The sequence below is a fragment of the Hippoglossus hippoglossus genome, chromosome 21 (genome assembly GCF_009819705.1).
Source record: "Hippoglossus hippoglossus isolate fHipHip1 chromosome 21, fHipHip1.pri, whole genome shotgun sequence".
NCBI lineage: Eukaryota > Metazoa > Chordata > Actinopteri > Pleuronectiformes > Pleuronectidae > Hippoglossus > Hippoglossus hippoglossus.
Window position 1 is genome coordinate 14,708,999 of NC_047171.1, and position 27,566 is coordinate 14,736,564.

General features: G+C 42.0%; 1 protein-coding gene across 5 annotated transcripts in view; it reads right to left on the reverse strand.

Moving 5' to 3' along the window:
* gpm6bb (glycoprotein M6Bb) overlaps positions 1–17,584 on the reverse strand; it is a 33,696-nt gene extending 16,112 nt beyond the window's left edge. For 3 of the 5 annotated variants that reach the window (XR_004612537.1, XM_034574588.1, XM_034574589.1), the window contains exon 1: positions 760–921. Coding sequence is in view for 4 of the 5 variants with exons in the window: in XM_034574588.1 (XP_034430479.1) it covers positions 760–808 (49 nt within the window). In the remaining variant the exon portion in view is untranslated. Of the gene's footprint in view, positions 1–759; positions 922–17,390 lie in introns of those variants that run through there. The other 2 variants (XM_034574591.1, XM_034574590.1) reach the window with 2 other exon arrangements.
* Positions 17,585–27,566: the final 9,982 nt, after the last annotated feature.

The window sequence follows — 27,566 nt, forward strand, 5'->3', positions numbered from 1 at the left end:
ATTTCTACAAGTAGGCGGGGATGAGTAAGTTAATGACACTGTCGCTTTAGTGTTTGCAGCCCTCATGACTGTCTGTTTGTGAGACTGGTAATAGCTGATCCATTTATCTTCGTCCTTGCCAGCCCCTCATTCGCCTCATTTATCATCTGTCCGCCACGAAAGAACAACTCACACGCACCCTGAGCTTTGATTGATCTGCCGCGGATCCTGCAACAGGCTCAATGTCCTTAGAAGTGACACTCGTGTGATGATGAACAGCGGCAACACACACACACACACACACACACACACACACACACACACACACACACACACACACACACACACACACACACACACACACACACACACACACACACACACACACACACACACACACACACACACACACACACACACACACACACACACACACAGCATCACCCCCTGCAGCAGTGTGTGACTTCCACTAATTAGATCATAAAACAAGCACAAAGCAAAAACACACTCCTCACATGACATCAGCAGCAGGTTTACAGAGGCAGCGATGCACGATTTGCTAATAAAATATCATTTGCAAAACGTTCAAGTTTCGTGCATGCAAACACTGACACAAGGAGGCTGCTTTGACGTTTAAAAAAAAAAAAAAGCCCCTGCTGAGAAAGAAATCTACCCAACTATTGTGCTGAGTGAAACCAAGCAGCCTGGAGTAGGTCAAAGCCCCAGTAAACACAGCGGTGAAAAGATCTGCACTGGCTCTTTGTCAGTGCTCGTTGGTACCTCTTTTGTCCTGACCCTGCTCCTGGTTTTCCTCTGATGGAGTTTCCATGGTTGGTTTTCTCCCATCCAGCAAAAATGCTTCCTTGCAGCAAATTCTCTCTTCCTCTCTGTCCCTCTGTACTCTCTCCTCTCTCAGCTCTCTCTCTCCCTCTCTGCTCTCTCTCTCTCTCTCTCTCTCTCTCTCGCTCCTCCACTTTTGCGTTTCCGTCTCGTCCACCGCTCCACTGTACATCACAGTTCCTTTCCAAGATGCAGAAGTGGTTCTCTCGAGCTTATTTGCATGGAATTCGCTACTTCCAGTTAGCACTCAAGTCACTGGTGTACTGATAGGAATAAAAAGCATTACAAAAAGTCCAACTTTGATTACTGTTCTTTAAATTAATTCTCAATGGGTCTAATATGTTTATTACCCAATGATAGGATGACATAACAATATAATGTGCATCATTAAAATCCAGTTTCACAGGTAAAACGTGTGGCTATTAGGAATCTCATGATTGGTTTGGGGGATTCATTTAGAGTCAAATTAATTTGTCCTGTTATTGACGTACAAATCACTGTACATGTCCTGAACACTGCGCTCCCTCGCTTGTGTTACAATGAATAGTAACCTGAAGAAAGCAGCCTGGTGAGAGCAGGCTTGTTATATCAGTGAAGGGAGCGTAGGGGGCCCCTACTTTAGTTGTGGGTGAAAACCACTCTTTGCTGCACAATCACCTTTTTCTAATTCATGTGTATGTGTGTGTGTGTGTGTGTGTGTGTGTGTGTGTGTGTGTGTGTGTGTGTGTGTGTGTGTGTGTGTGTGTGTGTGTGTTCCTTCATCTCCTGATTGGCACCATATGCCCTCTGCTCCTGCAGCATACATTAGCAAACTTTGACCGCTGTCCTTCCTCCATCTGGTGGCTCTGAACTCACATAAAGAAAAGAGACAGGAAAGGAAAAGCAGAGCAACATATCCTAAACAGGGAGAACGAGCGTCCTCTGGGCCGATATAAACACCAGAGGAAACACGATGCGAAAATGGAAGAGAGGCGGAAAGGGGTGGAAAAGTGAAATGAAATTTAAGAAGGGTCAAGGAGCTGATAAAGAAGGGAGAAATGGGAGAATGCAACAAACACAAAAGGGGGGATGATGCAGTGGGACACGACCTGTCAAAAATAACAGAGGCAAGGGGAAGATGGACGGTGAGAGACGACCAGAGGAACAGACAGCGAGAGGGAGATGAGGAGGAAAAATCTTGGCCTGTGTTTGTTTGGCAACAGCAGGCTGAGGAGCCCCAGGGGCATGCTAATGAGAGAGGGGCCTTTCAGCGGTGAGGGGGAGAGTTCTGCTGGAGAGGGGGCTTCTCACGGACACCAGACCTCAGAGTGGAGAGGGATCAGCAGGGGAGGGGGAGCCTCGGGGGTCAGGGAAGTGAACTTAGCGGGGATCCCACAACAACAAGTGCCACACTAATCTGAAAGCTTTTTCACCGTTCGCCCTGTAAAACGCCAGGAGAACTGACATCATCCTTGTAAAGTGGGGGGGACGGAGCCCGTATATGGATGTGATGGTTCTTTGAACGCTTTATAAAGAGACATACAGCTGTTTTTGGAGGTGGCCGCACTTGTGTTCTCTGCATTAAATTACACTAAAGAGCTCAAGTGAAGCTTAAAAAGAGGACTAAATGTATATCACACTAAAGCAGCTCAAACGTACCGATTATGCCAAAGTCAAAAACAACGTGATGATCCATCTGCAAACATTTAAGAGTGTGGACAACAAGATGTTTGAGTTTACTGCAGAGAGGATTTCAGCATCTGGGATCCCATTGCAAGAGCTAATGTGAAGCCCCACTCCCATAAAACTTAAAAGAGAAACAGAAAATGTGAGGAATTAACAGGAATTGTATTCAGACTGCATAAGAAACAGCTTAAACAATCCCCTCAAAATAGATAAACAACAAAGGGAATACTGGTTTGTAAAGTAACTATACCCCCGCAGCGAGGTCGAGAAATCTTTATCAGCCCCAAAGGACAATTTGTTGCACAGCCAGCAATCAGTGCATGACAAAACAGACGATCAAAAAAGCATAATGTTGTTAAATACAATATAAACCCCCCCCCAAAAAAAGACTGGTCCTTCTACAAAGATCTCTTCTTGTGTGAGTCAGTGATGTCCCAGCGATTTCCCAACGATGCCCTGCATTCGGTTTTTATCCCTTATGGACAATAATTCCGAAACCGAGAGACAGATAAATATGTTACGAAACATATGAAGTCTTATGTGCATGTGTTTATTGAGTAGTCTCAGCTTTCTGAGAAAGGTTTAGTGAGAAAGTGTGGTCAAAATGTCAAATCAGTGCAAACAGCTGTTGAAAGATGTGTCTCTAAAGGCAAATCATGAAGACCGTTTTATCAGTGATTGTGAAACGTTCATATTCTTCATCTTGACCTCTGCTTCAATCAGACACATGCCTGGAAAGTCCACTGAGACAAACGCTTATAAAGCTGATTGGGCAGAAAAAAGCTTTGCTCTTTGCCTTCTGGAGCAACAACAAAACTTTACAGGGAGAATGAAGCCCATTAGTTTCATACATTTGATCTCAGTTCAATCAGCAATATCAAAATCATAGCTCATAGGTTTGGGTGGTGTAAAGCAATTGGCTCTGACACAAAAGGTTATGACGGCCATGCAGCACAGTACAACTGTATGAATATCATTTGACGTCAATTGGTATTCATGCAGCTAATGAAGGACCCAGTTATTGTGAAACATGAATGAACGGGTTGGTGACAGTCAGCAAATACATGCAGGACCCGTCTGATTCTACGGATCCAATGAGTCGTCAAGTCGAGTGATACCACTACATAACAACATATGCTTAACTTTATCAATGGTAGTTATATCATTCAATGATGTGATACCCATCACTAATAAGGTGATATTAATGGCTAATAATAATATCTACGATGCTGCACGATTAGGAGTCCAACATTGGCATCCATTGAGAATTCTGTTTTAATATTGGTCCAGAATTTACTCTGCTCCAACTCTCTTCCCCAGCGAGTCAATAACTTCTGTCTGCTGTCGTCTACTTTATGTTTATTAGAGATTTTTGCTGAAAGCCGAGCTGAGAGGGTCTGTAAAACTAAAACAATAAAAAAAACACATGAAACAGATTAAAGCTGCAGAGTTTTGTGTATTTGTCCCTCTGATAAGTTCATTTCATATGTCATATCATCATTTGACAAACTGTGTTGATTAGTGGAGCTTTAATTGAAATTGAATGACAACATGTTATGTAAAGCAGTGAAGAATGAATGAAGAAAGACCCATTCAGAGCAGAAGACTGACCAGACTAGTGATTAGACATCACCATGCTGCTGTCACCAGTGCTGTGTCAGGCTGAGTGGCAGTGGGAATAATCATGTGAACGTCGGAGGTGAGGCCTGAGTGCGGCGTGCTCAGCCCCAGTGCGAGACAGCGCCACTCCCCTACTTGAGGACACAATCTGAATGATGATGAAGCTCATACAAATGGAGTGGGGAGGGGGATTCGTTGTGGGTCAGCCTTTTATGCTGTGAGAGACTGGGGGCCCTGGGAGCTCCTCAGTGTTCAGTCACCCGTGAGGACCTGCACCCTGCTCCGCTCACACTGGAGGAAGGATTTCTCAGGGAGTGCAGTCTGTGTCCTGGGCCCGAGCACCCACTTAAAAACACTGACGACAGACTGGGAAAGCTCAAGCTCAACTCCAAAGGCTGTGTGGAGCGGCCCGTATGAGCTGTGACTGATTGTGAAGGACGAAGTCTGTTAAAAAGCAAAACAATAAACCAAACCAACCGTCCAAATATCCCTGAATATTTTGCCGCTCTTGTCTAAAAAGCTTCTATTATCTTGTTTTTAAACTTGGAATCCAGGGACACTGAGATTTTTGTTGATTCCTCTTTGGCAGTTTGTTGAAGTCAACATCATTCCAATGAACTGTGGTGGAATTACTGACCTAGATTCAAAGGCAGGCCCTCTATAGGTCAATCTGTCCTGTATGTCTGCCATCATGTTTGACGTGATGAGTCCAAGTCATCGATTGGTTTACAAAAAGCACTGCACTCACCTCAAAACCCATTATTCAGATCCATACGCTTGTTCGCTGACCCATTTCCCCCCCGTAGGTCGACAGCAGAACAAAAATAACACAACTTCTCTGTGACTTTTACTGAACAATTCAACATATGATTTATTATAACACTCCATAAAGTGTATGCCTCAAATTTACCCTATAAGTTAAACTTATTTTGCCATATGATGAAACAATCTACTCTACAGGCTCTGCATTCGTATGAAAAAGAGATCTCTTAGTCTGCAATGGAAAAATAAACATGCTAACTGTCTATCATTCACTTTAGTAAGACATGTGACTGTGAGAAAGAAAACCACAATGGGCTGAATTATAATGAGCCCTGTGGTTCCTTCTGGCTGCCTCAAAAAACTATAAATTCAGAAGAATCGTGAAATTCAATACACTCAGTCTTTGAGTGTAAAAGGTTAAAAGGCATTTAATCCCTTTATGGTGAAAAAAAAAGACTTTTCAAACTTTATACTTGACCTTGAATGAGTAATTTGGATTCGGACTAAGTTCCAAACCCTGTGGTATTGAATGTCAAAATTGTGAAAAATGTCCATCACAATTTCCTTTTTGAATAACACACAACCCCCCCCCCCCTCTCCCCAAATGGTTGGTTAACTATTACATGAGAAAAAGAAGCAAGGATCTCCGCCTGGTTGCTTGACTCCAGCAACCAGTCAACTTGAAGGTCACAATCTCTCCTTCTCATCCAGAGTTATGTGAAATATTGCCCATTAGTTAGAATTGGTGGATTCATTCCTGAGTTATGGCCATCAGAATGACCTTGACCTTCGACTGCCAACATCTGAACATTTCAGCCTTGGGTCCAACTGAATTGTTTGTGCTGAATTTAAGAAAAAGAAGAAAAAAAGACCTGAAAACATTTCTGAGATATCATGTTCACGAGAAATTGGACGAATGGACAGACAACCCCGAAAAAATATTTCCTCTTGTCAACAGCCAACCTCTGTGGGGGATCATAAAGAGCAAAATACCTCTTTTTTACCCACAATGTCTGGAAATCAAATATATCCTGCGATCTCTGACTGAAAAACTATATTATAATTATAAGATAGTGTGAATGATTTCCTCACCACAGGAATTGAAGTTACTCGCCTAAATTATATTTGTTATTGTCCATTCACCCAACTGAGAGTTTATCAGTTCCGATATTAAATATTTGGATTTTATGAACCCAAGACCTCATAATTGTAACCTGCCATCATCCAACCTCAAAATCAAAGTGCTAAACCAAACTCCTTCATCCTTGTAGTGCTGCAATTTATTCTTCCTACTTTTAAGTTCTTGGTGGAAATCCAACTCCTCTATTCAATTTCAACCAGTTCTAATAGAGGCATTCTTAATGACTTGACATTTCTTCTACTGTATAATTTCCACGTTGATTTCTTTTTGTCTTTACTGTAATTATGAGTGTTTGACCAAACAATGCCCTGGGTATCTGACTCAGCACTTCACTAATTGCATGTTTGTGTTACTATCGTGTTAGGCCTGGAAAACGAAGCGACGCTCGCTCGCGGATGCCTGGCAGCCATGTTTTTTTCCTTTAAAAATGACCTCACATCCCTGACTCTCTGGCACCTCCACAGCCACTGCGGTTTTGGCCCATAAGCCTGTTGCGGGGAGAGTGGGAGACGCAGATGCTTCATATTATCCCGGCTCCCATGCTTATATGGTGCCTTGGAAACAGCCACCATGGCTTGGCCGGACAGAAAACCCCATTGCAATATCAAAACCTAAAGAGTTTCAGAATTTCAGTTTGGAGTCAATAGAGCAAAGCGAAGCCAGGAAACAGAAAGAGAAACTTGGAAACGAGTGAAAGAGGGATACAGACAGAGGGAGGGAGGGAGGGAAAGAGGAGTCGTTCATAATAGAACAGGGCGAACTTCTGCCATTTTACAGGAAAGTAGAGGTCTTTGCATAATTGTTTGTTTTTATTTCACTGTGTATTAAATATTTTAATGATGCCTCTGGTCCAAGAGAGGCTTTGCCGTCTTTGTGGTCTGCTCGCCGAGTTACATTATGGAGCCAGCGAACCGGGAGCCAGGAGGTACTGCAAACAAATACCTCCATTATATCGCCATTATCCAGTTAGAATAATGCTACATAATAACTTCTTGTCTATTGTGATAAGAACAATGAAAATACCCAGATACGCTGGAATAGATGAAAGAAATGAGGGTTATATAAAAACAATTTTCTCCCCGGGGGATGACACAGCAGCAGCAGTTTCTCTTAATGGTAAAAGGTCCATTCTAGAAGCAGGCAAGCACTTAGCAACAATGCAGCCTCTGATATTACCAAATGTGACGATAAACGTACACTCATTGTTTACGGTGTCGAGTCTTAAAGGTGCAACAGCAAAACAGATTCTGGCCACTTGGGGGCAGTTGAGGTTTTGAGCTAATATGTCAAACACACAGTAGCAAAAAGTTGACTATTCACATACATCCGTGACCGAGCAATGTTAGAGCGAGCCAATGAGATCACGTTAATCCGAAAGAGGAGGCTGAGGAAGCAGGTGTGTTCATCTGGTCTTGGATATTATTTCTCTTGCACTTCTCCTTAGTATTGCATCGATAGCTAGCATTGAATGGTTGCATGAAAGTCGCCTATATTATGTCCCGAGCACGAAACTGTGATTTTTGTTGTAACGACACAAGGACCACTGAGTTGCTTCTAATGCTACTTGAGTGATCTGACAGCAGTCAGCCTGAATCCTCATGGAAGGAAATGTATTTGTTTTATCTTGTGCTGCACAGATTGAATACAAGCATGGATATCCTGCAGGCAAATGAAGCAAAAAGCAAAATCAGGCATGCTATCTATTTTTTATAATCTGATATGTTTTAATTTGATGTCTCGCACTCTTTTGTGTCCATTTTACATGGTCAAGGACCTCCACACATCAGATGTTCTCACACTCAAGCTGCTGTGATGGCAAACAACACAGGGCTGGAGGCCGTCCTTCATTTCCCTACTTGTTGCCGTGTTGCACGGTGCATAAGCATGTGAACGAACACACACACACACACACACACACACACACACACACACACACACACACACACACACACACACACACACACACACACACACACACACACACACACACACACACACACACACACACACACACACACACACACACACACACACACAATAGAGTCATAATGAAGCACAGAGACGGGAAGACAGCAGACGAGACTCTCCAGCTAATCTCGGGGTTACTTCCCATGAACAGCCCCCACACCCTCCCCCAGCTGCTGGGATCCCTTTCTCTGCGTCGCTCCCGCCGGTCCCATTGTCCTCTTGCCTCACACTGCTAACCTATCACCCCTTGACCCGAGACTTTACCCTTTTCAAACCCTCCAGCACAATCCCATCCCTCATTAGAAGGAGCAGAAGCCTTCTCCTTTCAGCCAGGCCCAGTTGCTAGCCTCGTCGGACCAGCCAGCCAGACCCCACCGTGTCAGGATTCACCGTCAGCGCTATGACAACAGAGCAGCCAGCGAGCATATCACTTTAATGCAATTGTTCCATGAGGCGCTCCTTCCCGTGTCTCTAAGCCCTGCGTCCTGGGGCTGGATCCTGGAAGGGCTAAGAGTCGTTCGTAGCCTGAAACTGACACTTCCAGCCCCGCAGAGATGGTGTTTGTCCTCAGATTCATCACAGAATCGGATTAGACGTGGACTTAAGTGCCAATAACCAATTACCAATAAGTACAAAGTACAGGACATAACAAGAGAAAGGTGGAAGCTATTCTCTCTAGTGGTTTGTACAGTATATGTTCCACCCTGGCTGACCTCTGCGAGAGTGGGTCAATCCATTATATTAATACTTTAAGCACTGGTAGGCAGCTCACCAACAGCAGAGACTTTGCTGTCCTATTGTCCAACACACTGGACACTAGAAAGCAACTGTGCAACGTAGAACCCATCTATGGCTCAATCTGAAGTGATGTAGTCTCTATATCAGTATCACTGACATATACACTGTGACAAATGTATTCTTTGCACAATCCAACACTGAAATTATGTGGAAATACATGATGCATACTGCAAACACAAAGAGAACCCCTGCACCAATACAGAGAATAGACAAGAGGAGAACGCTGATTCTTAAAACTTTTGTTTGGTTTATAAATGCAACTGTTTCACCTTTCACCTCCAAGAATTCTGTGTTCACATGTTCAGATCCCAAGCAAAATTTCTTGGCTGTAAATGAATAAATAAAACACTGTTTACTTTGTTCCTTTTTTGAACATTTGCTCCTTACAGTGGAGAAAGAAGCAGGAGAATCACCTGCCCAGCAACAGCAAACACAAGACAATCCACACAAACTGCCATTGGGTGCTGTACACTTCAAAAGGCATGAAACAACTTGGGAGAAACTGTATGAGACACTTTATGTGAAAGCTTTCACACACTGCCACACTATCTCTCTCTAGACACACACATGCAGGATCATGTGCTGATTTGCAGACAGCTTGCTCTGTTCATTCCAGATGCTTCCACTCCGTCGCAACATCACTTACGTATACTTCCAGCTGTGGCCACTCTATTGTTACAGTATTGTTTTCCTCCTAGCGTGGAGGTCAAAAGCTAAGATGACTTAGGAGACCACTCGGTGGTGTAGCTGTATTATTACTACTGCTCTCTGATCTCTCCACTGGTCTGTGTGTGGTTACTGTGTCAAGGGTGTCAAGCTGTTTCTCAGGTCGAAACATCTGGGATTTCCTCACCACTGTAGCGGGAAAGTGACACAAAAACCTGGGAAATGGTAAACGCGTCTCACATTGAAGAATGACTCAGTCGAGCGGATACTGGGGATTCCAAGTTGAATTTATAAAATGTTTCTTCTTTCAGCATTTAGTCAAATTAAATCTATCTTAGGAAACCACCAAACAGTCTGTCTGTAAGGCAAACAGCTTCCCCCCAAAACAGTCTCTCTCAGCTATTGCGTTTCCTGCAGCTGTCGCTTTAGAATAGCTCAGCTATTTCAGATTTGCATCTGCTTTGCAGAAGTGCCTCTTCCTGCCGATCAAGCCTTTCTCTGTAGGATAATGTGCCGAGAATAAAAACTGTCACTTGGAATTTTTTTTTTTTTTTTTAAATAGAAAAATGATTCATGTCAGGAGAGAGAGAGACAGAGAGTGTGTCAAAGTGGCCTCTTAACTTTGGTTTCACTGTGTCACATGCAGCATCACATCACAACAACATGAGTAAACAGGGAGTCATGTGCATTTGCCTCATCAAAAGCAACACAAGAAGCAGTGGGGACATATCTGTTTTTGTGGCTTAGTATTTAAGCAAAAAAATATAATAATATTAATATCTCATGTGGGATATAGGAGTAAAGAAAAAGTCAAGGGTTACATGGCTACTCATTGAAATTCCTGATTAATTCATCCCTAGCGTAGCATTTGGCTGCATCCAAATGGTCTCTGGCACGGCTCTTCATATGGTGAGCATTTCTCATTGGTCTGCTGGGGTACCCCAGATGCTTTTGTCTTACGGTTGTTTAGCAGCTGCGTAAAAGCGCAGAGGACAAAGACCTATCTGTGGAGGGTTGAATACGCTCAGCGGGCACTCGGCCAACAGCTCAATCCTACAGGCTCCCACAGTTGAAAAGCAGACCAATGCATTCTGCTGTCGCTCCTCACAGATGATCTTGCAGGGGAATTTAGCCGGAGCCCCTATTGTTTCTTCTCATTTCACTTAACTACTTTCAGGACTGAAGTGCAGTCACGTTGATCTCCTACATATTAATCTATAAAGAAGTTGTTGAAACTTTAGATTAGTACATGCACTTATGCACTTTCCACCCAAATGGGTAGAATGAACACATTGTGTTGAAATTGTCAACCATCTTATCTGGAAACACCTCTCACCCTTATCTCTGATCTGAGTGTAGAAAATTGTCAATGAAGCATCTGTGACAACTCCAGCAGGTTTCTAAAGGACCGTCTGGGACTTTTAAGGACGCTTTCACACCAAATTCAGACTGTTTGGTTTAGTCCAACCCAAAAGAGCAGTAAAAAGTGCCTCGGACCACGGCCTGGACCAACGGACCACAGTTTAGACAGACCAAAAGAGGTGGTCTCATTCTGAATCAAATTGTACCACAGTTTAGATCGTTTGCAGTGTGATCATTTACACTTTTTTGGATAGTACAACTGAAGTTGGTGATGCTGGTAGTAATACTATAATGACATTACAGTGGCAACAAAATCAACCAGTTTATTGATTTTCTCCCTTCAAATCGAAAAGACTAATATCCGCCAATGTCAGACACACGCCCGTCTATAAACCAATCAATGCTAGTGTGCTTCAATTTGCAAAGTAAAACCAAAACTAAGCAGTTAAAATGTAACAAAGACATAAACCTTAATTCAGACTTTGAGATGTAAAAATCTCCAAAGTTTACTACTTCAAATTTATATTGTGAAAAATGGTGTAGAAGCCTTAATGGAGCTAAATGGGACAAGTGAGGAACATCCAATGTTTGGGAAACTGACCACAACCGGCTGAGACACTTATATGTCCGAACATTCACTATATGGACAAAAGTAATGGGACACACCTCTTCACATCATCAAATTCAGGAGTTTCATTCAGTCCCTTTGCCCCTGGTTGGATTAGGCCCCTTAGTTCGAGTGACGGGAAATCTTAATGCCTTAGTTTACCAAGATATTTTGGACAATTCTATGCTTCCAACTTTGTGGGCACAGTTTGAGGAAGCCTGCCCCAGTGCTCAAAGCAAGGTCCATAAAGGCATGTTTGGATGAGCTTGGTGTGGTAGAACTTGACTGGCCCGCCCGGAGCCCTGACCTCAACCCCATCGAACACCTTTGGGATGAACTAGAATGGGGATTAGGAGCCAGGTTTTCTGGATGAATGGGCAGAAATTCCCAAGGACACACTTGCAGAAAGCCTTCCAAGAAGAGTGGAAGCTGTTACAGCTGCAAAGAGGGGGACCAACTCCATATTAATGCCTATGGATTTAGAGTGGGATGTCATGAAAGCTCCTGTAGGGGCAATGTGCAGGTGTCCCAATACCTTTGTCCATATAGTGTAGCTTAGTTGACTTTAAGCAATGAATTGAACTTTGTTCAAATTCACAATTTTAAAAAGTTGGTAATCAGCAAACATTTAGTGGTTTAAGGCTAAAGTGCTCAAAACCGACTAGTTCATATGGCGCAGTGAGGCAAAAATATTTATGGATCTTCTGAACAGCCACACTCGAAGGCGCGGTAAAAAGCCTGCAATTATAGAGAGTGGCGAGATGCAATAACTGGAATAAAGGCTCACCGTTTTTGACAGCCTTTCCCCAAAGGCTTTGATAATGTTTTGCACTTAGTTATGACAGAAGTAGTGGTGTGAACTGATGAATGAAAAAGAGAGAGATAAGGACAAACCTGTACACACACACACACACACACACACACACACACACACACACACACACACACACACACACACACACACACACACACACACACACACACACACACACACACACACACACACACACACACACACACACACACACACACACACACACAAACACAAACACACAAACAAATTGTTGTTTTAACTTCATAAACATGCACACAACAGTTTTTGGAAGATACGGTCGTGAAGCAAACAGCGTTCATGATACATATCTGTATCTGAGTGGCCACCACGTCATCTTATTGAACTTACTTGATGTCACAGTGCAGACAACACTTGAACCAGGTTCAACCTTTTCACGAACCGACCCTGCAGGGACAAAGTCAGTCTAAACATGGTCGTACCGTGCAACTTCTGAAACTGGCTTCAGTGTTTAATACTCGTTGTCAACTCATGGCTCTAACGCTCTGCCTCACATCGTGTGTCCATCACAGGGAGGAGTCATTAGCTGGCACAGGCTTCTCTGCCATAGGCGTCACTTCATGTGGGCAAGAGAAAATAGGTCGTTCTGGGAACAACGTTATTGACCATTTAGTCAATGTCCCCATCATGTGATATGGAGAGAGTGACTCAAAGCACAGGCACTATGATGGTTTTATACTCCTCCCATCCTCTCTTTTTTTTATCTCTCAACCCAACCGATCGAGGCAGACGCCCACTAATCATGTGTTTAGGTTTCTACTTGTTACAAATGGCTTTCTGTTTTCCACTGTCGCCAAGGACTGGCGACAATCATGACCTGCCCTATATCAAAGTGCCCTGAACTGACTTTTGTTTTGATTTGTGGCTACATAAATACAATAAACTTAACTTGACATTTTCTTTGGTGCCGTCAGTGCTGCAGTGGGGCTGAAAGCCTGTTGAATGAGTGAGTGAATGTTCATCAGCTGCCGGGGCTGATCCCATTATTTTACCACAGGCCTTCTGGAACAGTCATCTGACCGTGAACAAAACACTGATACAGATTGCTGCTCCTCTACGAACATGCACAGATGCCAACATATTGTGAAACTGAAGAGAAAATTCAAATCAGGCCTTATTATGCATATATTTGGCAGTTTAACCTTGGTAAATCGTGGGTGTTTTTTTTCCTGAAGCCATGCAGATAAGATAAAGGACAGATTGTATCTCTGGCATATTTCATACAACCCCAGGGTTCAGCTGCCTTTGCATGTCTCAGAAGCTGTGGTCTTTTGCATTTAGTGAGTATTTTCAGATATTTATATGCCGTCCGGTTTCTGCCATGCAGCAGTGGGACTGTGACATCTCTCTAACAAGGGGGAAACTTGCACACACACACAGAGAGAGAGAGAGTCACCCACTTTCATCCCTTCTGTTCAGCTGTGAAAAGGCTTTTAGTAAAAGTGACGACCAAGGCACATGCTTGAACAAGCATCCACTCTCGGGAACCTCTATACCGATCATTTCATGTCACAATACTCAATGGCGCTCTTTGTCGTCGGAGGAGTTATTAAGCTCAAAAAATATATATGACTGTTCTGGCAGACCTGCAGTGCTGAAGGGGAACAAAAACATATATAGATAAAGGAAGAGGAAAGCAAAGCAGCGACGATCAGAGAGAAATGTAGAACCAGAGAGAGAAGAGGGGAAGTTCAGAGGAGTGCAGCAGGAAGGGAAGCAGAAGAGGAATGAAATCTTGACTGAGCTGAAGTGGCCTCTTTTTCTAGAGCTGCACTGTAAGAGCCTCATCTATTGTGTGATTACCAAATCTTATGCCAGATGGAAAAAAGCCCAGAAATCATGTAACTGTGACAGCAACTTTCCCATTACGGTGAATATTTACTGTAATTATTTGCAAAGCACAGACAAAAAAAGCAATCAAGGGTTTAATGATGGTGACACGGAAACGTGGGGTAAGCTGTAAAAAAAAAGCTTAGCACAAACTCCATTAGGACTGGTTCACATCCTCGACTGCGGAAATTCAAGGAAAGCATGTTTTTGGAGTTAAGGAGAAATTCCTTTGATTCAAGGAAAAACAGCCAAGTTCAATTTTTTGTTCCAGACACCTCTGCAGTGACTCATTCTCACAGTCCTGTGTTCTTCTCTGCATCTCTTGGCAAAACAAGCATGAGCATGAGCATGTGACCGTCAGATAAAAAAAAAAACAGCCGACCCCCTGTTATTGCTCATTAGTTTGACACGATGTTGATAGCAAACACCTCCGCTGGCTCAGCGTTAGCGGCCGTAGTTCTTTCCTCCCCCTCAGACTCCAGGATGAGAGGTCACGGCGCATGCTGTCCACGGCCATGTGTCGGTGACAGTAATCGCTGCTGATGCATGGGCTGCATAATCAAGACACTTTCCAGACATCCTTATATCCTCAAAAAGCTGAAGGAAGGCTACTACATTAAAGACAAGCTGACACCTCGGAGACACGTCCCAGACACACATGTAAAAATCATTATCACGGACACTGTCCAGCTCGTCTGTGCGTGTGTGTGTGTGAGACTGAGTGAACCAAACTGATCAGATTTTAGCGTGTGGTTTTCCACCATGATAACCAAGCTGTTAACACTTGACACCATTGTATGTACGCTAGCAAACGATGAGTCAGTAACAGCTGAGCGGCAGCACTACGGCGAGATGTTTAATTAAAGACACATTCAAAACCGTCAGCTGCGATTAACCCTCCTATACTTGAATATACTCAAGAACAATGAGGTCACATTTGGATCTGGTTCGCATTCAGCCTCGAGGACCGTTTTCCACAAGGCCGCCACACAGAATGCAAAACACCCTGAGCTGAAGTTGATGAGTTTCCATAAGGAAAAACAATCTTTCCTTCTTTCTTTTTTTCCCCCTGTTTTACAATCAGGATCTGGCTCCGAGAAAAAGAGATAGTGTCCGTAATTTGCTGAATTTGATTAGTTGAATCTCCTGTCATAGGATAGCCTCAGATTTCAAACACATAATTAAATTGTCTCTATAATATGAGATTGAAGAGATAGTTCATTTAGTTAAGACTTAGAGAGCTTGTAAACTGTTTTTTCAAATTTTGTCTGAAACGCTGCCAGGGACTTTAGTGGACTGAAAACTCTGCTTGTTTTGGACATGTTTGTTCTCTGTAGTTAAGAGGTCGCATGTTTGCGGCGAGGGGAAGTTATTACACATTTTTCTGCAGAAATACGTCAGGCTTTTCTTGATAAAAAAGAGAACATGATCGCAAGAGAGAACATTTTTATCTTCGGGCCAAAGATAAAATGTCCAAGTTGAACTGAAGCCACTTTTTTTCCCCCTCTGTGTTTAGTCAACAAAGAGACTCATTGCATCAAATGTGGGTAATTTTCACAGGAAAGAACCAAACAAGATATTTGTGGAAAATGACTCCTTGTGAACTGAGCTCATGTGGACGGAGGCCAGGTCATCCTCCCACATCCTTAACTCGGGCCTGTCCGCTGTTACATCGCTCACGGCCAGGACAGAGGAGAGTGTCATCACCGGACTGAGGTTCTCCGTAAAGTCAAATCAGACATCATTTACATAACCTCTGAGTGACATCTTCACTTCACAGCTCCACACACACAATCACTCTCAACACATCCTGTTTACATTGGGCGGAAGGGTTCCGTGCACACACATGATCCTGTCCTCTGTTTTCAAAGCTATTTCTCATGAAACAGAGAATCACAGCACAGCAGGGCCGCATCTGTTTCTCTTGACACAACAAAAAAGCAAGTGTCCAAATCAATCTCCTGGTGCACGCAACAACGAAACCAATGACATGTCTTCACTGGAAAGGGCCATAGAGAATCTTTGAATATAAAATGGGAGCTTTTGCAAGTCGACAATGCACAGAGGTCATTTGCCATGCAGAGCAATATCTTCTGTGAGAAAGTGTGTGTGTGTGTGTGGGGGGGGGGGTCTAGTTCACAAGGCGTCCACTCTGAAGCTTCACTGAGCTTCTCTCTCTCTTTCTACATTAAGAGCCGCTGAAGTCGCACAAAGGAGCAGCTCCAAATTAGGAGCACAAAGACGCCTCTGTGAGAACTTCAGAGCGAATTAATGAGCACTGATACACATTCTCACACTACAGTGTTCTTCCCCGGGCCTCAGCTGCACCGCCGCAAACAACGCAAGTCCCTAAATGCAGCACAGAGGGTTTAAAACTGACCTTCTCTGTCTTTTTACTGTTAAATATCAGAGTCCAGTGAAGGGTGAGGACATGCTGGGAGTGAAAGTGTTATTCCTGTGTGCTGTCCCATCTGGTTCACAGCTCATCTGAGATTTTGTTATTTTAAAAGTCCTAAAGTCAGCGAGAAGTTATAGTAAACATACGTGCATGCATTGAACGCCTCATTCCTGCAGAGCATCCCACCCTCCAGGTTGGTGGGAGCACACATGGCCAACACTTGGGACTGATTTAAAGATGGGACTGTGTCAGCTCAGCACCTCAGATAGTAATTACCAACTGTGGCATAAAACACACACACACACACACACACACACACACACACACACACACACACACACACACCATTTGACTAATGCAATATGTTGCCTCTTCTAGTGTTTTTCCCGTTATTCTTAAGTTAAGCAGCAAATCATTGCTGTGCAGTTTGGTCAGGAAATACCACAAAAACAACCTTTCACCTTTAAGACAATGATTAGAATCAACATGATCAATAATGATCAATAACGATCACAGTGAAAGGTGTGGCCATGTGGGCACCGCAGGACTGTAGTAAGGGACAGTGGAGGCACCCAGCTGATCTGGACTTTTAAACACCTCCACACAGACTCGAGCAGAGGGATCCTGTCAGACTTAATCTCTCTAATCGCTTTCCTCAGGTCCTTCAGCAGACGGCTCTAATGCCGATTCTCCACAAACCGGGTCAGAGGAACGACCTGGTTTGAAAATCAGTTCAGTTTTACGCAGCAGGTCGGCGCGCCCCGAGAAGTTTGGAGCGACAATAATAAAAAAAAAAATAGTGTGAAGCACGCTGTCACCGCCACGCAAAGAGCGACACTCGTCTTTGAAGCCGCACAAACACTCACACACACACACACTGGAACATTTGTTACTAACTCACCCATGTTTTCTGTTGTTGTAAGTTTCCCCCACAAAGTTCCCGATCGGCTGAAAGTTGGAGCTCCTGCAGCAGCTACACTGGTGATGCGTCCTGGGATGCGCACTGGCCGCCTGGCTGCTCCAACACCCGACGCTGCGTCCCCTTGGAGAGGCAGCCTTAGTGACGTCACCACGGAGGAGGAGGAGGAGGAGGGTGGGGGGTGTTACTGATGGAAGGAGGGAGCCTTCATCAGGAAGTTTTCAGGGGTCCACTCAAGCCTTCACGGTGCCCTATAAGCATGAGCTTCTATAACCTAAATTCATTCGAAGCTTATTAGATTCAAGCATTGTGGTAATCATTATAATTAAAGGTTCAGTGTGTAAGATTTAGGTGAAAGGGATCTATTGGCAGAAATCGAATAAATAAAATAATGGTGTTCTCACTAGCGTGTAGTCGTCTAAATTGTAGAAATTGTTATTTTCTTTACCCTAGAATGGGCTCTTTATTTAATCAGGAGCGGGTCCTCTCTACGGAGGCAGCCATGTTTTTAACAGTAGCCCAGACTGGACAAACTAATCACTATTTGAGTTTTTATAACAACTGAAGTCTACCACAGGTTCTCTTTCATGTTTGGAAGGGGAGGGTGAAGTGAGGGGTATTCAGCTGCAACATGCAACTTCACCACTAGATGTCACTAAATTCTACATACTGAACCTGTAAATAATACATACGGTCAACTTGTTTTAAACTGTGTATTTTCTTTTGTTGTTGTCATTGTACACACGTGCTGCGCAGGTTATGTAACATTTTACAGTGTATGGGTCTTAGTGACATGACCACACCTGTTAACCACCATTTTAAAACTGCCATCACCACAGAGGAGGAGCCCTCATCAGGATGTGTTCACCGGTTCACTCAAAAGGTGTTCGAGCAATCCTGAGCTTAAAGTCCTCCAGTAAACAAAGGAGAGATATGTCTGGATTATTTTAAACATCATCATCACATAATCTGACTTCAATCAAGATTATTCCATGAAACTCAAGACATAGATTTCTGTGAGCGACTATGTTGTCCACAACAAACAACAGAGAAAGACAGTGATGAAGATAAAGTTGTTGCTATCAGGTCAGCTGAGGTATTTTCACAGGTCAGAGAACATCCAAGTCGCAGAACATAACATTAGTCTAATGATTTTTGACGATCATAGAAGCTTATTGACAACACTTCACAGAGGCTGTTCTGATTAAGAGTTTGTTCTGAGTTTAATACTGTGGCTTGAATGTAAATGTGAGATTATGATAATTCTGCTGTCCTGTAAAGTGTTTCTCAAGAGGATCTCGGCAAAAAATATTTTTGATTGTTAATTAACTTCAATTAGATGGACTGCATTACAAAAACCTTTTTGAAAAACTGTATTACGTAATGAAAATACAAATGCAGATTACTTCTTCATACCCAGTGAAGTGTAAATACTAAAATCTTTACAGCCACCTGCATGAATCAGGACATACATTGTAATCTATGCACATGAAGACAGTTATAACTATAAACCCATTGTCTGAGGAAGCCTTTATTTCTGCCCACATACACATCATGGGTGTCTGATCTTACAGATGTCTCTCATGTTCGACTTTACCTCTGTGATAACTGACAGCCTTTCACAAAGATGAAGCCTTCACAGAAACAATGCCAGTCATCATCAGTCCAGTGTGCTGGTATCCGGTATCCAAGGAGGTCCGAGAGCACCCCCTCCCCCTAATCCAGTCAAGTCTTTTCACTGTTGGCCAAGTGGGCATTTCTCAATGGGTTGTTTCATGGTCAAACAGGGCAACTGCCCAACATGGCAAAAACAGCCTCAGAAAGACAAATATTTGACCGGACAACTTCAGAGTTTCAAAGACAGCATCGTTTTTCAAAAGTACATATTTATTTTAATTCTGAAATCCACAGTTTCTGTGTCACTTTCAGGCTGCAATTGTTTAAGTTTTCAGGTTTTCTATTCGGAATATTTTGTTACTCTTTCATTTTCACATAAACAAATCTGTGTTTCTACAAATATTTGACTGGTAATCTGTAGTTTTTGGTCACTCATCATTCGGCATCAGTGCTGTAGTGTGCTTCAGTTTATAGATGATTTCCTTATGTGTGATTTACCACATACAGTAGAGGTGCAGTGCACGAAATGTTTGGCTGAGGCATCTTCAGTTTGTTGTCAGGAATCTGCATCAACTAAAAGTTCCACAGTCGCTTTCTTTCTGCCAGCGTGGACAGGTCACCGTGTGTGCATGTGTGTTTGTGTGTGTGTGTGTGTGTGTGTGTGTGTGTGTGTGTGTGTGTGTGTGTGTGTGTGTGTGTGTGTGTGTGTGTGTGTGTGTGTGTGTGTGTGCGCGTGTGAATAGAGGATCTGCATGGGAACATTCCAGCGCTGTGCTGCCTGTTACACACAGCTGGCAGACAGCAGGCATGCAACTGTTATTAGGGCGGGCGGTGGCAAAACAAAACACATCAGACAAAGCCCTGTTTCATCTGACGTTTTACTGTACATGTGGACATGTCACTTACAAACAAATACATAGAGGACGTGACAAGATCATCTGTAAAACGTTTGATCAACAGGTGAAATACAAACGTTTAAAACACATTTTGGAAATACTTGGCGGATTTAGCTTTCTGGACAAAGCAGTTGAAGCTGTCAAAATAGTGTTTGACTGGTTTAATATGTAATTTCATTATAATATCATACATACAAATTTGTACAACTGTTTCTATGTTCATTGCCTTCATGTCATTAATTCATTGTTGTAAAGAACTTTGAGCTGCTTTCCATGTATAAAAGTACAAAATATATATAGTTTATTATTATGATTGTTTTTCTTATTATTATCAGTAATATAAAGTAAATTGATTGTACATTAATATTGATATTGACTATTCGTCTCCTAAGCTTTTATTGAAATGTGTCATAGTGTTTTGTTTTCGTGTAACTTTATTTACATTTATTAAACTTTATCTTATTCTCCTCTTTTTTTAATTGCTACTTGTTTATTTCCATTTGTGTTCTTTCTGTTAAGCGCTCTGTAACTTAACTAAGAAAATAGATCTATAAATACATTTTATTATCAATATCATACTTCTGTCTGACAGTGTTTTCTTATAAAAGAGGGAAGTAGTTACAGCTGCAGACTGAAAGTTTCAATTTGAACAGTTTTAATTGGTGTTATGTTTCTAATTACAAAATATGGTGAAACAGGGCTGATGTCAGCAGGCGGTGACATCATGGTAATCCTGCAGCGTCTAGTTACGAATAAAGAAGACCTGCTGAACAGCCTCCATGGTTACAGACCAGTGTGAAAATGGCAGACACTGTGAATGGAGTCAAATTGAGAGGCAGCTTAAAGCATATACAGAGAGAAGTTGGCATCACTTTGAATGCTGAATGACTTGATTGGACAATACCGGCCTATGAGGAGTTCCTCGACGTGTCAGCTCATAACGCTGCACAGCTGAACTTGTGTAACAAATCTTATTACCACAAAGGATTTGTTTCCCCTGAGTTACTGAGGTCTAGTATTGATTGCATTGTCAAGATAATTTGATTGATCACTTCAGTTTTTCCAAATTCCTTTCTTGAGGTAAACAGATGTTGAGAAACGGGCAACTTTTAGGTCTGAAGTTTAGCTCAAGGATAAGCTGCTAAAATACGTTGTTGAATAATATTATCAACTCTTAAAAACGTCTAAAACCTCAGAGACTACTGTCAAAGATGTGTGTACATGCTCTCTTCATTCAAACATAGCAAACAAGTCAATGGAAAAAGATTATCAATGAACACAATGTGGTTCTATGTAAAAACCAGATCCCCTTTGAATTCAGAGAAAACGTCCTGATACTTTGACCTCGTAGTGAAGTGAACAACATGTGAGGTTTAAGTGTGGAATCAACATCTGGTTTAGTATTTGAGAAGAAGTGGAAAATGATGTTTCGTTGCCATCTCAGGGAAAATACAGAGGGAACATGTTGTTTACCACGGACCACAAGTTGAAAGCATATGCCACCCAGGGACAGAATATGTTTGTGCTTGAATCTCTCATCCAAAGTTTTTACAAACACATCCTCAACTTTTCAGGGCGTCTGATCATGTCGACCCTGAGAGACTCACAAATGGCCTCTAATTTAGAATTTAACAAAATAAAAGTCATATCTTAGAGGAGTTTTATCATTTGTCAGACTCTGCTGGAGGTTCTGCAAACACAAAGTGTCAACAGTGCTTGCGGTGACCTCGCTACCTCCGAGGCCCCAGGCAGAAGGCGATCAAAAAAAAAAGCAGCTTCACACACAGCTGGGGGCTGAACAGGAAGTTGCATCCAGGCTAGTTATCTCCTCAAGCTTATATGTGCAAAATGAGAGGATGTAAAAAGAGAACTGAAATCAAGAGTGGGTCAAAACACAACTCAGCTTCGGTGGAACATCACTGTAAACTGTGTGTCTCATGTCTGGTGGTGCTAAAGAACGAAAGGAGTTGGGAGTGGCCCGATTCAGACTCAACTTAACTTTGGGGAATGGAAAAACAAAGAGCAACTGTGCACACCCTCGTGACTCAGCCTGCAGAGATAATTGGGTCATTGCAGCTCATTCGGGATGCATCATTCAATCCAGCATTGATTGTGTGCTGAAGATAATTATGTTGATTCCATCAGTTTTTCCAGATACCTTTCTAGGGGAAGAACAGATGTCAAGAAACAAGGGAAGCAAAGTTATTGCACACACTCACGGACAAAGACCCCGTGAGGTTGGTGCACACACACGACACGGGTCCCAGCTCACATGTTTGTATGATGCATCATGAAGAAAAGTGTCAGCTGTGATTCGAATGTTCATTGAACTTCCTGCAGAAACTAGACGCAGGAAGGAAGTTGAAACAGACGTGGATCAGATTTACTCTCTGACCTAAACTCCTGCTGGTCTCCTCCACCACTCCCATCACTTGTTGGCTGGCAGCTACTATAAATTAAAGTTGGTAGTTAGTCAACATTTTATTTTTGAAGTTGTTTCACTGACAACATGTTTCGTGTGAGTCTGTTTTTTATTGGTTAAGATCCTTTTAATTGATTCTTGTGACTGAACTGATGACAGTTTTCACATTAGTCTATACTGTGCTGCCACCTAGTGGGTTATTTTATGGTGGCCTCAAGGTGTCAGGTGCCAAAAACTGAACATACAGTATTTTCTGAAAAGTTTGAGTTGTCCTTTTGCCTGCAACATTGGAAAAATTATGTTTTCAAGTTTGTTTCGTCACATAAACACGTGCTTTCAGAAGGTCTCCTGCCCCATCCAGGAATATATCAAAAATCATTTTTTTGTTGTCAAATGAAGGTGATGTATTAAACCTGTTTTTGCTGCTTTGCTGGAAATAGCAAATAGTTTGTTTCACCTGTGATAAAAACATTCACCTCTGTTTTTTCCATGCCCTCAAAATCATGCGTTTTCTCACTCTTCTCTATTCAACACAAATATTCACAGTCTCACTCATTAGTTGATTTGAACCGATAGAAGTGAAGACACCTACACGTGAAAAACGCAGCCTTTGTTGTCCTTTTGTCAACAGATTACTCTGCATTTTCAATTAATAAATGGCATAAATGTGATTTTTTTTCTTCCCATCACAAATGTTGAAAGTCACCTTTCTCCCGAGGATGCCTGTTATGTTACTTGAGAGATTAAGAAAGCGGCGCGCTTGACTTTACCTGAGGGAAATTATCAGCTCCTTGGATGACAGGAGACTTATGTCATTTGAATGGTATCGCCTCCGAGCAGCTGCTCTCCTGTTGACTCTCCTGAGTCCTGGATAAAAGCATGTAGTCGTGTGTGTGTGTGTGTGTGTGTGTGTGTGTGTGTGTGTGTGTGTGTGTGTGTGTGTGTGTGTGTGTGTGTGTGTGTGTGTGCTTTACATCTCTGTCCCCTTTCAGCTCTTCAGATTTACATTTATGAAAAAGTAATAGAGATCCAGGGTACAAGGAGCTGATTGCTGGATTATGAAAAGCTCGCTAACATTTATTTCCCATTTATTTTTGGGGATATTTTACTGATATTAACGCAGGATATTGTGCTGGTATTTGTCCGATGTTTCACAATTTTTTTTTTCTGATTTACAAGAAATATTTGTGAGTCATTTAAGTGATATTTTTGGAGAGTTTGCAGATTTATTTTTGGATACTATCTTTTTTGTAGGACATTTCATTAACATTTTTCAGACATTTTATTATATTTATTTTTATGAGGTTATTGTTGAATAATAAAATCACACTTTTTGTTAGATATTTGATGTTTTTTTCAAATATTTAAATGATTTTTAATTTTAAAAAATACTAAAGAATATATCATTTAAACAAAAATTGCCAGTATTGTATTTAGATGCTTCAAACAGCTTGTTAACTACTGCAAAGGATGAAAGCTCATCCGCCTTTGAGCTGATGGCATGTTCTTGTTTATTTTAAGTTTAGTGTTATTTTAAGTTTTGCATCTTCTACTATGCCTGAAAATCTGTTTCACTTCTGAAACTGTGAGAATTGCACATTCAACCAAATCACATATAGATGTAGTCACCAAATCAATATATTGAATAGAGTGTGGATGGACAACCTTCAAACGCTCATCTCTAAACACTTGTTGTCTTTGAAACGACCGTTCCTAAAGCAATTGTGCCAAATTGAAGAGCAGCATCATTCAAGCTTTGTATTGACCTAATGCACCATAGTGTCAATTTGCAGACTGACTCTCCACCGGCCTTCATCATAATGTCCCTGCCGCGTCTTTCACAAACTCAATGTCAATATCAATCAGACATAAAAGCATCCTTTCATGTTTTAGTCACTTGCATACATTTGGTGACCTTTAAACGGAAACACTTCAATGTGGGTTTGTACTCACGTCAACAAAGAGGACTCTCAGTGAAGCCATTAGCCATTAGCAATCTAATACGTCATTCACACCCTGCAGAGTGTGAGCTCCCTGCTCTGTTGTTCACTTATTTGCCAAATGGATTTTATCTACACGCTCAGTCCATGCATGAAGTATATTTCATCTTCAGTTGTTCACGTTGCATATTTACAGGAAAGTTTCCGAACGTCATTGTCTTTCGTGTACATATGCAAATGATGTTGATGGTTGTAATCTTAATGTTGAGTAGCTGATATCATGACACTTTTCCTGGTGCTGTCACAAGATAAGATAAGATAAGATAAGAGAGGACACGATAAGATACGATACGATACGATACGATACGATACGATACGATACGATACGATACGATACGATACGATACGATACGATAAGATGTACCTTTACTGATCCTCTGTAGAGGAAATTCACAATGGACACAGCAGCACAAGGAAGTAGCAGCACAAGGGAAATAATGAGAATAGAAATAAGAATAGAGTAGAAATACTATATATGATAACAGTAACAATATTAATATATATTCAAGTCTGTTTTCTGTATGTGCAAAAGAGGGAATAAAAGAGGGAATACATTTTGGATAATTGTGCAATCTGTACAGTTCTTTGTAGTATAAAATACACAATATGTGCGGCAGTCTCTGCTCAGCAGATCTCACAAAATGAGGTGACTGAGAAGTGGCAGCGCTCGCCACATTAATGTCAGTGTGACGCAGACGAACCTATTACATTAGGAAGCACTTTGTTTTCCTTATGATCACATTAGATTGTGCACCTCAACATGATCTATATGCTCTGCTCTCACTCTACTGTGATGTTTATGTTGATATGTTTGTGTGAACTCATTCTTGCCTGCAGCTCCTCTGTATCATGGGAAATTGAGTTTTAATCGAGAGCATAATGTTAGACTGTGTCTTGCTGACCTGGTGATAGCAGGGCTTCATTACCATTTTCAATTATTTCACTGAAACTGACTTTAGCGTCTGGCAGACCGGACCAATTTGACCCAAATTTACTTTAGATGTAGCAGTTTAAGGCAGGGACTATTGAAAAGAGTGAATCCTCTCATTTCACTTCACACATTTAATTTCCTTTGGAACATAAAATAGCTTTTACAGGATGTTTGAACTTGTGTGTTATTAAGTATCTGTGTTATTAAACACTCTCCGCTCAGCCACAGAGGCCAGTGTCATGATTATCTCTGGAGGCTCGTCATTAGAAAACAGACCCTTCAGAATTCCAGTGAAAAAAAGACTTCATCAATCAGTCTCATTCACATTGATCCTCACTCAGTGCAGCAACAGAATGAGAAATGTGTGTGTGTGTGTGTGTGTGTGTGTGTGTGTGTGTGTGTGTGTGTGTGTGTGTGTGTGTGTGTGTGTGTGTGTGTGTGTGTGTGTGTGTGTGTGTGTTCCCGTTGTTCAGTCTTTAGGACCTTTTTCAATACAAACACTGACCTTGTCAGGACCAGCAGACCTCATGGGGACCAAAGTCGGGTCATGAGGCTAAACTTAATTCCTAGTTAAGGTTACAGGTAAGATGTGAATTGTGGGTAGGTTAAGGTTAGAGTTATGCATAAATTGGTTATGGTATATAAACTTAGGGATAAGATAAGAAAAAAAGCTGCACAATTACTGTGAGTGTGTGTGTGTGTGTGTGTGTGTGTGTGTGTGTGTGTGTGTGTGTGTGTGTGTGTGTGTAACGTCCAAGTATTACTCATGTTGTGGGGACCTGTTCTTAATGTCACATTGTGGGGACATAAGCAAGCAAGTCCCCATAAGGTTAATCATTAAATGTTAAGGTGAGGCCATGTTTTAAGGATAGTTAGATAGATGGTTAAAGCCACATCTATGTGTGTGTGTGTGTGTGTGTGTGTGTGTGTGTGTGTGTGTGTGTGTGTGTGTGTGTGTGTGTGTGTGTGTGTGTCCTACATATACAGAACAGTTAATGATGGTATTTCATCGCCCAGTTTTTTACTGCTTCACTTTTCATCATGCTGTGGATGAAGCTGCACGTTCTCAGACCTTTTCAGGATCCACGAGAGTCACAGAGGGGAGACGTGCTACTGTGATGCAAAGCATCTCTCACGACAGCATCAGTTGCTCTCTGATCAAGTTGTTCTCTCTCTTCTCTGTGTGTGTCCACACAACAGCTGAGTCTCATTCTATAACCCTGGGAGACATGGGACACAGTGTAAATATAGTCTCCTGGTGTAACGTTTTCTCAGATCCACTCCAGACGATTACAACACGCTGCTTGATATAATAAGTTAGTGTCAGATCTGGGGGGTTTTCGAGAAAGGAAAAAAAGTTCCATTACCTTGTGAAGAAAAAATATTGACCAACTAATCCTTCACCCTAATCCTAAAATCTAGAAACTGTATGGAAGCTAATCCTAACCCAAACCCCAAATCCAACAATATGCACTAAAAACATAAGCAAACATAGATTATTTAGGCTAAAATTTTAATTCCAAGCTTCTTAAATGTTATTTTGTTGTTTCCATTATTAGTTCTAACACACCTAGACCTTTCTGTGTCTCCTTCTTCAACTGCTTGAGGATATTGACTGACGCCCAATTAAACGTTGCCTGATTGTTTCTCTGCAGCCTGATGAGAACAGCTGCACCGGATCAATATATCCATTTGTAAAGTCAAATCAAATTGGAAATTGTTGCCCATTTGCGGCTGCTCTCAGACGCGGGGCGGCAGAGGCGCTGGCAGGCAGGCGGCGAGGCAGAGCCAGAGGGTGCTTTTGGCCCAACCAGATAAGAGTCGTTTGTTATCTGCCTCATGATGCGAAATCAAACAGATTCCTCCGCTTATGTGGATCCCTCTTCTCGAATATATATTGGCTGCATTTAATTGTTTTCGAAAGCCGAAGCCCCCCCCCCTCAGCTTTTGAGGTTCCATTCGTCATCAGAAAAATACAGCTGCTCCAATCCGCTTATCAATGTGTGTCTATGTGATGTTTCCATGGAAACTGTGTTTACTGCCCCACAGTGTTCTAAAAATGGTTCCAAACTATAGTGAGAGCAGGAGGCGAAGACGCGAGGGACAATGACTGACACTGTAAAAATTGAAATTTAAATGTAAAATTAAAACATATTCTGCATCTATAAATGTCATACCTGACACTGTAACATGTCAAATTATTTGGCTTTATCCATTTTCGTCTCAAATGGTAAATTTAAATGTCTCTCCCTTCTTCTCCTTCATAAATCTTGCTGGCTTCTCTGGAGAAGT